The following is a 13811-nucleotide window of genomic DNA, read 5'->3' on the forward strand; positions in this document are numbered from 1 at the left end:
TTGACGACTTCCTTACTGCTGAGGCACCTTCAGAAAAGGGAAAGGGTTTAGAGAGGCTGTTGTATTTCTTCGACAAGTTGAATGTTCCAGTGGCTAGTCACAAAGTAGAAGGTCCTAGTCAGAAATTGGAATTCTTGGGCATAACATTGGATACAGTAGCATTAGAGGCTTCTTTGTCAGAGGAGAAGATATCAAAGCTTAAAAATGAGATTGACGAGTTTCTTTCCAAGAAGAAATGTACCAAAAGAGAACTACTCAGCTTGATAGGGTCGCTTAGCTTTGCTTGCAAGGTTGTCGTGCCAGGAAGGGTTTTCTTGCACCGCTTGATCACGTTAAGCTGTACAGTAAAAAGATTGGACCACAAGATATACATCAATTTACCAGCTAGAGAGGACCTTTATATGTGGCAAGAGTTCTTACGAGATTGGAATGGGAGGCAATTTTTCTTAGATAACGATGTAAGTAAATCTTTCGATATGGAGTTTTACACAGATGCGTCAAGTACGGTAGGATATGGTGGTTGTTTTGGGAAGCACTGGTTCTGTGATATGTGGGAAGAGGAAAAGATTAATCAGTTAGGCGTTTTTATGTCGGCGAGAGAATTGTTTCCGATTTTGATTGCAGCACATTTGTGGGGAGGTGAGTGGTCTAGGAAAAGGATTTAGGTATTTTGCGACAATGAAGGCACTGTGGCAGTCATTAATAAGGGTTATACAAGTGAGAAACTAATGGCAAAAATGTTGAGAAGACTGACTTTAATCAGTATGTCAAAGAATTTTTCTATAAAGGCAGTACATATTCCAGGGTACAAAAATGTCAAGGCTGATCTGTTATCTCGTTTACAGCTGAAGAAGTTCCGAGAATTGTTTCCAGAAATGGACGAACATCCGACAGTGGTGCCCGTAGACGTGAAAAGTTGGATTTGGCAATAGAGAAGTACAATTCGGACGCTTTAGCCAAAGGGACGAAAACCACGTACAGTCAAGGAGTCAAAGCATACAAGAAGTTTGAAGCCTACATCCAAGTCAACGAAGAAAATGCCTCTCCCCCTGACCTCAATAGGATTTTATTATTTGTCGCTTATCTTGCTTATCATCGTAAGCTTTCTTATAGGTGTATTCATACTTACATGTGCAGTGTCAGAAACTGGGTGATGAAGGCAGGAGGTCGAGATCCCTTACAATCGAAGAGGAGTCATCAGGACAGGTTTAAGCTCAAGCAACTGTTAGCTGGCGTGAAGCGCGCAACGAGAAAAAAGCGTAATACCAAAAAACCACTTAGAAGGAATCATATAGTCAAGATTACGAAAAAACTAAATTCCACTTGCCTTTTAGACCACAATAGCAAAGTCATGTTCAAAGCTGCGTTGCTGCTTGCCTTTTTCGGATTTTTTAGGTGCAGCGAATATACCCGCACAAGTTCTAACAATGACTCGTTTTTGCGTCGGAAAGATGTAAAGGTAAAGCGTAACCAAATGAAAATAATTCTGCGAAAAACCAAGACCAACCAGTTTGAAAGTTCCGTTGTGAAAATATACGGAAACGGGACCGAAATTTGCCCTGTACAAGCTATGAAACAATATCTAGATATCTCTAACCACAGACGATCGTCGTCTTTGTTTTGGAAGGACAATAAGCCTTTGAAAAGTGTCACTTTTAACAAAATTTTGAAGGATTTACTGAAGGCAATCGGGTTAAACGTATCACATTATTCTTCTCATTCTTTGAGAGCTGGAGCAGCCACTACAGCTGCCAATCGTGGCATTCCCTCTTGGTTGATCCAAAAGTTAGGAAGGTGGCATTCGAGCTGCTACAAGATATACATTAGAAACCCTGAAAAATCCTTAAAATTGGCTCAGCTGTGTCCAAATAGGGTCGGTTTTTACTTTAATAGGCTAGCATTGTTTTTGTTTATATTTAATCATACTCAAAATTCGGAGCTTCGCTTTAATTTTATTTTTTGTGTGTTGTTTTTTCAATGTCCTTGGCCAGGGCATCAGGTTTTCATTTCTTCCTTACAGACCTCGTAATGACAACTAGTACTTGGGAATTGTCCATGCGTCTCACTTTATCTTGATTACATGCGAGACTTATGTTACTTTACATCTGTTTTTTTTTTCTTTCGTTAAAGCCTGATTGTTCTTATCTTTTCCTTTTTTTTTAGTCTATTGCACTGTACATAACTATTTTTTTTTACTAGGATATCGTGTTTGTTTGTTTTATTTTGAAATAGGTCTATATCTGTTTGTTTTGTTGGGTTTTCCCCGGCATTTATATTGATTTACACTAGCTTTTTCTAATTTGAGTTTAAAATATTATTTCACATAACTATTATAGACTGAAGTGTCTCTGTCAGTCGGCTGACAAAGGTAGATTTGGAGTAATACAAAGTAGGATCATTAAAGGGCATTGATTAGATGACTTGAATAGCCTGTTATAACAAGACTGTAAAGTTATAAACGGCTCATGCTGCGGATCAGGGGCAAGTTTAATATAGTTTTTCATGGCCTTTGATAGATTTAGGTTTAATATAAAATCGGTATATAAAATAATAATTAGTTTTCTATTACGTATTCTTTTGCTACAAAATTTTCCAAGAAAGAGTATGTTTACATTGAGTCATTATCACACGTAGAGCATCAGTTGTATAGATAGCTGGTCAAGACTTGGGAAGAAGGCAAGAAAATTTAAGTTATGAAGAAAGATATTTGGTACCCCTCAATTAGCTAGCATGTTATAGAATGGGCAAGGATGGAGTGAACTGTAAAGGACGTACTACCAATAACAAGTTTTTTCATAATTACTAATGGCTAGAATTGATAGCAATGAGCAACTTTGGGTATCCAAATAATCCGTTTTCCCTTTCAATAAAGGGCTTGTAATTGTAGTTGTGATAGATTCTCCTACCGGAACGGCTGTACGGCTAGGAGTCTCTCAGCAGCGAGGATGTTAGTGTAAATGTTCGTAGTGCATGTTGTGAGGATCCAGACCGGCTGTCTGGGCAACCCGGCTGGTTGCGAAAATCCGACGATTCTAGGCAATTCATCTCGATAGGGAGGTCAGATTCGGAACAAAGTCCGGCTTTATCCCGGCTGGTGGCGGACCTTCTCAGTTTTCGGGCGCACACGGTTGTGATAGATTCTCCTACCGGACCGGCTGTACGGTTAGGAGTCTCTCAGCAGCGAGGATGTTAGTGTAAGTGTTCGTAGTGCAAGTTATGAGGATCCAGGCCGGCTGTCTGGGCAACCCGGCTGGTTGCGAAAATCCGCTGATTCTGAAGCAAACCCATCGTGATAAGGAGATCAGATTCGGAACAAAGTCCGGCTCCTTCCCGGCTGGTGGCGGATCTCTCTTAAGTTTCAGTATGCACAAGGTTGTGATAGATTCTCTTGCCGGACCGGCTGTACGGACAGGAGTTTCTCAGCTGCGAGCATGATACAGTAGGGAAACTGTCCATAGCGTTGATTTAGGCTTTGTGTTTTCCATTTCATACAGCAAGAGATTTTGTCCCACACGAATTACGCGCGATGGACAGTTTCCTGTAGCTATTAGGCTGTGCACGGTGATGAGGGGCCAGGCCTTGAGTCTGGGCAACCCGGCTGGTTGCGAAAACCCGCCGATTCTGGGTTTATTCATCGTTTAGGAAGTCGGATCAGGTACATAGTCCGGCACCTACCCGGCTGATGGTGGACTTCCTGTCGGGTGCACATTGTTGTTTTACCTTTCTTTGTGTGATGTAGGCGTAAAATAGTTGAAATAATTCAATATGTTATAACATATCAACTTTCGTTTATATTTAGTTATCTTATGTTGTTAGTATATACTTTTATTGGCTTATCTAATTTACTCATAGAAAATTTGTACGTAGGCCCGTCTTCCTGCAACCTTTCAGGCGCGACGAAGTATAATTTGGGGATACCTTCGGTTGGGAAATATTTTATCCCCAAAATTATTTGTATAGGAGTGGTTAGCCAAATAACAAACGCCAAAACTTATACACTGGTTTCCCTTATCGTTCACCCACTTCTGGGCTTTCCGTTCTGCTCACAGCGTCTTTTCCAGGAGTAAAAAATAGAAAGTTAAATGGTAATTTAAGAGGTTAAGTTTTAGTTTAACTTTTATTTTGTTACGACGGCACGCCCTTCAGCACATCTAGCTAGAGTGGCTTCAGCAGGCCGTCCGCCCGTAGTACGCGCCCATCGCATTTGCCCCGTTCGGTAGAATCGAGAGGTGGTTTAGAGCTATGACTTAGAGCACGATCCTTCTTTCGCAACGAAGCTCATCTTACACCTTATCTTTCACCCACTTCTGGGCTTTCCGTTCTGCTCACAGCGTCTTTTCCAGGAGTAAAAAATAGAAAGTTAAAAGGTTCTTTTTCACTCTACCAAAAGTATCTCTAGAGCTTTTGTTTTGCGTCCCAAAATAAAGTCCGATTACTAATACTAAAACAATAACAAGCCCTATGACGAAGTTTGTAATATTTCCGTTCCCACTTGACTCCTCTTGGACCAGATTCCCGTCCTTCAAAACGTGTTTGAAAACAGCCAAAGATCCATTATTCGGTCTTGGTTTTACACCAAGTAAATGCGCTAACAACGGGTAAACGTTGACACTTTCGAATGCTTCCATAGTAACAGCCCGTTTAAAAGCAGGACCGCGTGCGTAAAAAATAGTCTGCATTTCAGGACATGTACTCGGATCATAGCCGTGAAGTCCGTGCCATTTTGACCACTGGTCTGAGCGATCATCGAGTAGAAGCCAACCTGGTTCGGCCAAGATCAATATAGGAGGTATCCATCTGTGATTGGTGAAATGAAGATGGTCTGGAAATTGATCATAAGGATTGTCTCTGCTGTAATTAAAAAAAATTGGGGTGAATATTACAGTAGCGTAGACAGAAGGGGGCAAAATTTGTGTAGGAGAGCAGTTTTTTATGACATTGTAATTGTCTATTCATAATATAAAAATATAATTACTGTGTCATAAAAATATGCTCTCCTACACAAATTTGCGCCCCTCCTGACAATTACAATGTCATAAAAATCTGCTCTCCTACACATATTTTGCACCCTCCTGTCTACGCTACTGTATTATATGACCTTTTTATTTCGATATTATTTCCAAAATATTGTTCCTACTCACTTGATTCCAGAAAACCTTATCTGAAAATGTAGTCCAGAAAAAAGGTGACCAAAAATATCAGCAAGGGTATGACAGAAATATCTTGGATAATGACAACATGAACACCTGTGTGAAAGACCTGGTGGGACCATAGTATAAGAAAGCCGCGGCTGGAATATGTACCGCATTGTCTTCTCAGTTAATTGTTGTTCCATCTCTGTCTCCGAGCTTTATAAGAACATCAAGATGATCAGTTTGTTATTGGTAAATAGTTTTAGAAATTTTGCTCTTATTTTCCTTCACAAAAAGTTTTTTTATTGCTAGATATCTTTGAATCTGTACCCAATAGAACACTTGAACTAATTTTTGACATATTTTAGGGATATTTTGTGGAAACAACAGTTTTTCACCAAAGTTGAGATTATAAGAACTATATTCAAGATGACAACTCTCCTGTCAGTTTAAATGATAAATTTTGAAGGTGCTGGTTTGAAATTTTCACAGTATTATCTTGATGTACATTTTCATTGATTTCTAAAATAATTCCACTGAAATATTGTGAAGGCATTCGAGGCACTTTATTAATTTTTAAGTTCTTTTAGCCCAGCTATTTTGTGCTTGTTTAAATTTCTTATTGTTAATCTTTCCTGCACAATGATTTTATAATGCAAGTGTATTATCAAGGGCATATCATTAATGTCTAATACGCACTGAGAAGTAAGTATTAACGACAAACCAATAAAATTTACCATTAAAGATGCTACATTACTTATTTCTTGATCAACAAATAGTCATCAAATACGACAGAGATAGAACAACAGATATTCAGATGTTATCATTCCAGCCGCGGCTTTCTTATACTATGGTGGGACTTCCCTGCCCCTGGAAAATTTGGTTACGGTGAACGATATTAACGAAAATTTTGTTCCGTTGGGAAAATTTTTTTCCACTAGAAGAATGACTTTATTTACATCTTTATTTGAAATTCATTGAAAATAAATTGCACTCTAAAACCATCCCGATTGGATTCTTGACCTAGTAACAATAGAATTTCTATCCCCATTGGGATTTTGATAGAAATTTAATCTCTCTACTGTGGAAAGAACTGCTATGAGACAGGAATGTGTTTGTATTGAAATTTACAATTTTAGATGAGGAGCAGGAATTGAAATTTATTTTTTTAGTCTATTTGAATGATGCAATAAAGAAGAGCTAGGCAGGTATTTTTTTCATTCCAGCTATAAACACATAAACCCTTATAGTTCTGAAAATAAGTTTTTAGACTTATTCCGGACTTATTCCCTATTATCTGCATTTGACAGATAACCAGTGGCATTGCTATGCAAGTTTCATTGGTTCCTGGTTCTTTTTAAAGCCCTACCCGTCATTATGAAAACAACAAAACTTACTTAAAAACTCTGAATCCTGTTTTTTTAAACAAATAACTTGAATAGGCTATCTCTATTTTAACATTTTAATCGTAGTTAAGAGCTTTAAAGTGATGTAATGACTTATGTGGGGTTGACGTAATGATATGCTATTTTACAGGGGAAAACTCGCATCAGAGTATTCTCTAGCGTCCATCAATAACATAAATAAAGCCTGGGGTACACGGAGACGAGGCTGGATCTAAAGTTATACCATCATCCACAAAAAGAAACGCTCAGGATTAATCACATTGATACTAAGTAAACTAGAGTTCATTTTGGCTTAAAAAGAATTATACCGACCTGTCATCATGAAAACAACGAAACTTACTTGAAAACTCTGAATCCTCCAGTTTCAAAAAGTGGTGCAAGATATTCCAATATCTGATCAGCTGTGTATCCATCAGCTGGTCTTAACGAACAAGTACTACTGCAGTACGGTTTCTCTCCCAGCATTTCATCGCTCAAATAATCAGATATAAATCGTATATGCTCATGTGCAACATCGATATGTCCATGATCTGATGTCACCAATAGATTGATTTCAGGTCGCTTAGATAATTTCTCCAATACGTAACCTAATATTTCTTTGTCCAAATTCTCCATACGTTCTCTGTACTGAAAATCAAACATAAAATTAAGTCGAATATATGTCTTTGTTTGATTTCAAGCTTAAAAGCTGCAATTATTTTTTAGGGGAAGAAACTTTCGCGAATTTTTCGGATTTTGCGAGAATCAACTTTCCTTTCTCCACCAGAAAAAAAACTTTTGCAGTTTGTTGATTATTATTTTCCTTATCCTATTTTCTATTACCGTGAAAAGCACAGGTCGAAATCATATATCGACGCTGTGCCGACCAATCCAGATTCTATTCAGCGCGCAATCAACGAAGACAAAAGTAACCATGACGACCATCCAAGATCTTGGATGAAGTTCAAAGTTGATATTTTTATTCCCGTCGTTGAAAACACAACTAAAAAATATCATCAATGCTTTTTAAAAAGAGTAAGTGATAGAGAATTATAACATAAAGTCTGTCTATTATTTCGATTCAATTAAAGTAACATTTCCATAATTACAATAGTTTAGTAATTACTGTTATACATTTGGGGATCATGTAAAAGATTTCTTTCGAAAGAAACTCACTTCAATTAAACTTGGAGGTTTTTGGGGAATTCGTAAATAGTAAACTGCATACTGATACAGTCTGCTAGACATTAATAAGGTGATATTTGCTCTTCATCTTTGATTCTTTCTACAGTGATTAGATTGACGCATGCGCGATAAAATTTCTGTTATTGGTCTTCAGAGGTTAATATATTCTTTGAAAACTTAACCTCTGATACTCAGGGTAATTTTCTATTAATATTAAGATGGTAAAATCTGGCTTTTTTTACACCCACCAACTTAAAAAGTATCCTTAAAATACTTATCTAAAGTCTGTTCACGATAAGTGAGCACTCCTTTTTCTTTTACTTGTAACTTTTGAAGGAATTATTCAATCTTTATATATTTGGTATCATTGGAAAGATATTAGTGAGTAGACCAATTTGAAATATAAAAATATTTTAAAAAATTCTAAAAAAGAAGATGAAAATGAAGAAGATAAAAATGAAGATCTTGTAGAAAAGTGCTATAACTTTCACTATCGCTGGAGAGATTTTTTGATCTTAGGAGGTCATCACTGTGAAGAAATTTCACTAAAATATTTATTCAATATAAAGTTATGATACAAAGTAAATAAGTGATTGACCCCAAAAAACAGCAGAAAAATGCGTTTTTAGACGTCAATCAGCTTATAACTTTGTTTGATATCTTTTGACTGAATGATTATTTTTGAGAAATATTTTCACAGTGATGACGTTCGATGATCAAGAATTCATTTCAGTGAAAATGATAGTCAAGCACTTTGTTACAAGATCTTCATTTTTTTCTTCTTCATTTTCATCTTCATTTTTAGAATTTTTTCAAATAGTTTTATATTTCAAATTGTTCCACTCACTAATATCTTTCCAATGGTACCAAATTTATAAAGATTGAAGAATTCTTTCAAAAGTTATAGGTAAAAGAAAAAAGAGTGCACACTTATCGTGAATAGACTTTCAGGCTCAAAATGTCCAAGGAGAGATTGATTCTACAAATACCTGAAAAAGTTCTTTTTTCGCTAATCAACTTTACAGAATTTTTCACAGAATTAATCAAAATTTTTCTTCCTTTTGATAATCCTGCGTTTCCGTAAAAGTTTCATCCCTTTTAATTCAAACTACAATTTCAAGCTTTGCAGCAAGACGATTTTCCTTGATAGTGACCAACAATGTCTGGTGCATCTATATAAATCACCATGAAATTCAGCGATGGGTCTCTTTCATAATGTTCGAACGTTTCATCGATGGCTTGACGACCTGTGGTGACGTTTGCACCAAGTGAAGTGATATGATGGTTATGGTAGGTTGGTTTTTCTGTGAATGCATAGTACCCAGGCCAGTAGTAGACTGAACTGTGTCCTGCAAAAGATAAGAATAATCTAGCTTAGGTAACTGAGCCCGTATTCACAGGGCTAAGAAGTACAGCTTAAGACAATATAGCGAAACTTCGAAACTTTAAAGATATTTTTATATTTACAGATTTTAAAGTTTGCCTTGGGATACTAAATATTCAGTCACAACTAAACATCAGATTAAACCAAGTGACTGAATCAATCAAACTTAGATTTCTAAGCTAAGAATGATTGTGGAATGTTTGTCAGTGAGTGAGACAAGGTATGTCCTGAATATCTTAAAACTATCATTTTATTTAACAGAATGAATTTAATAAAGTTTTTCTATTAGCATCCGTCTCGGAAGAGGACTGGGCCCGAATTTGCGGACGTTTTCACAGTTTCACTTTCGTTTTCGGTTATACGACAGCGTTTTCAAGCAGAAAGCAGAGGAAATCTGTGAAACTATGGCAGGGAATGCTAACCTTTTTTTCCAGTGTTTCTCAAGATTGAAGCAAGATTATTGTTCTAGAAAGTTCATAAAGGCCTAATAGTTTCAGATTAGTATGATTTCATCAGAAAAAACATTTACACCAAAGCTCCTTATTGATATGTGAAAGCTACCAAAAATAGCAATGTCCTCCATCAGAACAACTTTAACATAAGGGACAAGGACAGTCAAGAAGTCTACTTTGTTGAAAATTTGCACAAAATACTAAGAGAAAATGGTACTATGGAAACCCATTCTATACTCCTAAATGATACAGTAGTTGAAAGATCAGCAGTTGAGAGGGTTGATTAAAATAGAACTCAAAGCACGCAATAAAAAAGTATATATACATATATATTTGTCCAGAAAGAACTGGGCATGTTGTTTGCTTTGTTTTGGTGTTTAAAAATATTCACTTATCAGTCCTAAAAAATACAAATTCGAATATAATGAGGGCAATGAGTCTGGTTAAATGTTACTATATTTACAAGAAAGGATTACTGAAAAAATACTACTGTATGTACTACTGATGAACTAAACTCAAAAACTAAAACCTTATCATAAATTTACATTACGACAATTTAAAAATCTATCTTTAATAGCAACAAAGAAAAAAACATGGCTCAACGTTTTAAAACAGAGCTAGTCAGAGCTTCAATTCAGCAGGTATAGAGCTTTTAAAATTTGAAAACAGACACTGCATTATTTGGTTACTGCAAGACATACTATCCACACGGTTCTTTGATTCATGAAAAAAATAAAGTATTTATCAAAAAAGGGTTCTCTTTTTTTTTGGTAATCAATTCCAACAAATAACAATCAATATAACAGTTTTTTGAAAACCATCCCACAGTGTAAACATTATCAACCAACTAAACCCACACCGCCAAAATTGTAAAAATAAGTCAATAGACCTTTTCGCCTTTCCATCCGCCATCTTGAATTGTATGCAAAAATACAGGAACGAAAAAGCCGTGGTTGGATTTAGTTGGAAAATATGCAAAACATATGCAAGTTTACACAAAGATTAAAAAGACAACAAAGCATCTTATAAAGAAATATTATAATCATTAGAACAATAAAAGATGGAATTTCTTAATCCAAAAAGAAATATTTACAGAACAACAAAAGCCTTTTAGAAATTTGTTCTTAAAGACATTGCATATTCTGTTTTCATGCCATTAAAGAATTCCACCAAGACGGAGTACACACATCAAACTTTCAAAACACGCAAACTGAAAGCAGTAACTATGACGTCACACATTCAGCGGGTTCAAATCAATGTTTTGATTTGATCGTCTGGCGGTTCTATTCCCAGGAGAATAATTTACCGTTAGCCGAATAAGGAATATTTCTGTCCTTCGCGGGTGATTTTTCAGCTTGAGTTTATGTCTAATGTTATGGTTTTTTGAAGTGCTTGTTCTAAGAGATGAGCGAATTTGATTATTTCTAGTTTTCAATTTTCAAAAAAAGCTAATTATTCAACCTAGGCTTTTAGGGGCGGTTCAAAACTAGGGGGGGGGGGGCTTTTCCTGTACCACCCCTTAACTTTTGATCTAGTGGATCTTTTTGGATGAAATTTGGCACACAAGATCTTTGTCACGGTAGGTAACTTTTGACAAAAAAATTTTTTGATGACGTCACTCATCATACCCAAAGTGAGCAAAAACCGAAAATTTCCTTTGTTCTTATAAATAGCTATTGAATTCTAACAAAAGCTTTAGAAAAAAGTTGTCTGAGTTTAAAATGCCTATTTTATCCTAAATATTCAATAAATTACGGTTTAAACGATATATTTGACAGTAAAAATAAATTTGTATTGGAAAAGTGTAAATTTTTGTGACACCTTACTGTCAGAAATGTCATCATACTCAAGGTGTGAAAATTTTTAGGTGTCAATTTTTTTTTATTTTGAAGCTAAATAAAAGTTGGGAATTTACAGAAAATTTCAAGGCAAAAGCTCTATTATTTCAGGAGCTATTACCAATAGTTTGACCTCCGAACAGAAAAAGCCCCCCCCCCTAGGCCGAATAGGGTTAATCTTTCTTCTACAAGATTACACTTTAATACAATGCAAATTATGCATGTAAGTTTTACATTAATACTTTCTTTTTGCATATGTTTTGCATACTTTCTAAGGGAATTTCACCACGGCAATTCGTCCACAATAATTTTTGGATACAATTCAATATGGCGGATGGAAAGGCGAAAAGGTCTATATAATTTCTATCAACAATTTTTCGTGAAATGTTTTTTTTCCAGCATTCTCATACAAATCATGGCTGGAGGCATCATGTGTAGAGTGACTGTGTGGCATTTCATTGCTTTTAATGATCACGATACCAAACATCAACCAAACAAAACTGACGCCAAGCCAAATCTGTCGATTAAAAATTTCCATGAAAATTATAATTAAGACTTCTCTCGTAAAATGCTTTTTTCAACATTCTGGAGGTGTTCAAAGTTAGAGATATCATATGTAGAGCCAAGCAATACATGAAAAGTCATTTGCTATCCCATTTGCCATGAGATATATGAGTCAACAAATCAAACAAAAACCAACAAATCATGTCTCTTCACTTTCATGCCACATCGTGTTTATATGGGGTATCAGAAAGCCCATCCACAAGAAGAGCCATCTTCCTTTATTATGGAGTGTTCCAAAACTATTGGTAGGTTGTTTGGAAGTAAAGAAACCGACACAGTTTGTTTTATTTTGAAGATTTAACTTGAAAACAAACTGCATCTTTCCAGCAGAAACTCATGTTTCAACCTGCTACATAACATTGGTCAGTCGGGTCTGCTACTAACATGTAATAGTTTTATTATAGCCGAGCTTGAGAATCCGTAGGTAGAACTTGTAACATGTATTATGTGTATAATTATGTCAGTCGACTTGAATCATGATACATTACTCACATTTCATTGGATGCATTTTCGCTGTGAAATTATCCGCAAAATTTTCTGACCGCGTTCTGAGACGGAGGCTAATGGGCTATCCTTAAGTGCTTAGTTATTTTTTAAAAGGTTTAACCTTAACATCCCCTTCTCACAGACCCGGTGAGACCCCAACAACTGGTATATTTGGCCAAAACATTGCCCCAAGTGAACGATATTAACGAAAAATACACTCCAATTTTTGACCCTGTTGAAAATAAACAAATAAGAAATCCTCACTGCAAAGTACCTTATCGGCCAAAACTTAGTCGGCCTTAATTTTAGTCGGCCTTAATTATTAGTCGGCCCTAATTTTAGTCACCTCGTCAAAATTTAGTCACTAAGGGCCGACTAATAACTAAGTTTTGGCCATTTCTAAATTTTTAGTTGCCCCAAAATCCCAAATTTTAGTCACCAAGCCAAAATTTAGTCCCTTAGGGCCGAAATAAGTTTTGGCCGATAAGGTATTGGGCTATTATTTCCATCTCAACGGAATATTCTGACTTGAAAACAATGGACTTCAAATCCCCGATCATTAAAAACATAAAAATATCAGTTCTCATCGAATTTCAGTCTGTGTTATTTTCACCTTAACTGGCTGGAAAATCTATCAGGTCTATGAGAAGGAGTTGTGTTTCTTTTATAATTTTAAGAGTTCCTTTTTTTTTCAAAATTGACTTGAAATGCCTGCCCCTAGCAAAATTTACATCGTAAAAAAGATTTGTAAACAGATTTCAGTTGCGTAAGCGTAGAAATTCTGTGTACAAGTAAGTAAGTCAGTGTAAGTGAGTGGGGCCTTACCACTTCCCTGTTTCTGATTGGATAGCCAAATCGATTCTTGGGTATAAAAATGAGCTGTGTTTCTCGGATCATCAGTATACGAAAATAAATTCCCTTTTTCATCGAAAAAATAATTGTCTATAATTCCATGAGACTCTGGATACAATCCTGTTCTAAGTGTCACCATACTGGGTGAAGTTTGTGATGGAAAAGGAGGAATCAAGCCTCTAGCTTTGACACCTTCAGATGCTAACTTTTGAAAGTTTGGCATATTGGTTGTTAGTGTTTCGAAATCGTGTACAAAACCATCGAATACTAACAAAGAGCTTTTCCCGCGCTCAAAACTAACGCATCAAAATTTCGCAAAAAAGCTCGTTAGAATACTAACTCGTCGATTTTGAGCGCGGGAAAAGCTCGTTCGCAAACTAACGCATCAAAATTCCGCAAAAAAGCTCGTTAGAATACTAACTCGTCGATTTTGAGCGCGGGAAAAGCTCGTTCGCAAACTAACGCATCAAAATTTCGCAAAAAAGCTCGTTAGAATACTAACTCGTCGATTTTGAGCGCGGGAAAAGCTCGTT

At 36.2% G+C, this 13811-nt stretch overlaps 1 protein-coding gene across 1 annotated transcript; it reads right to left on the reverse strand.

Annotated features, from left to right (window-relative positions):
- Positions 1–4325: 4325 nt before the first annotated feature.
- Positions 4326–13543, reverse strand: LOC136799631 (bis(5'-adenosyl)-triphosphatase enpp4-like). Its single transcript, XM_067056354.1, has 4 exons — positions 13252–13543; positions 8861–9051; positions 6879–7165; positions 4326–4851 (listed from the first exon to the last, which is right to left on the reverse strand). Exons 1-4 carry the CDS (start codon positions 13499–13501, stop codon positions 4326–4328), a joined length of 1254 nt encoding a protein of 417 aa, XP_066912455.1. The 5' UTR covers positions 13502–13543.
- Between the last annotated feature and the right edge of the window lie 268 nt (positions 13544–13811).

The sequence above is a fragment of the Clytia hemisphaerica genome, unplaced genomic scaffold, assembly GCF_902728285.1.
Source record: "Clytia hemisphaerica strain Z4C2 unplaced genomic scaffold, Clytia hemisphaerica genome assembly, whole genome shotgun sequence".
In the NCBI taxonomy this organism is placed as follows: Eukaryota; Metazoa; Cnidaria; class Hydrozoa; order Leptothecata; family Clytiidae; genus Clytia; species Clytia hemisphaerica.

Excerpts from the sequence above, each read along its gene's own strand:
- LOC136799631 (XM_067056354.1), bottom strand. The coding sequence starts at position 13,501 with ATGCCAAACTTTCAAAAGTTAGCATCTGAAGGTGTCAAAGCTAGAGGC. Across the intron at positions 9,052-13,251 it reads CAATCAGAAACAGGGAAGTG|GACACAGTTCAGTCTACTAC; the intron begins GTAAGGCCCCAC and ends TATCTTTTGCAG. Across the intron at positions 7,166-8,860 it reads ATATAGATGCACCAGACATT|TACAGAGAACGTATGGAGAA; the intron begins GTTGGTCACTAT and ends TTTGATTTTCAG.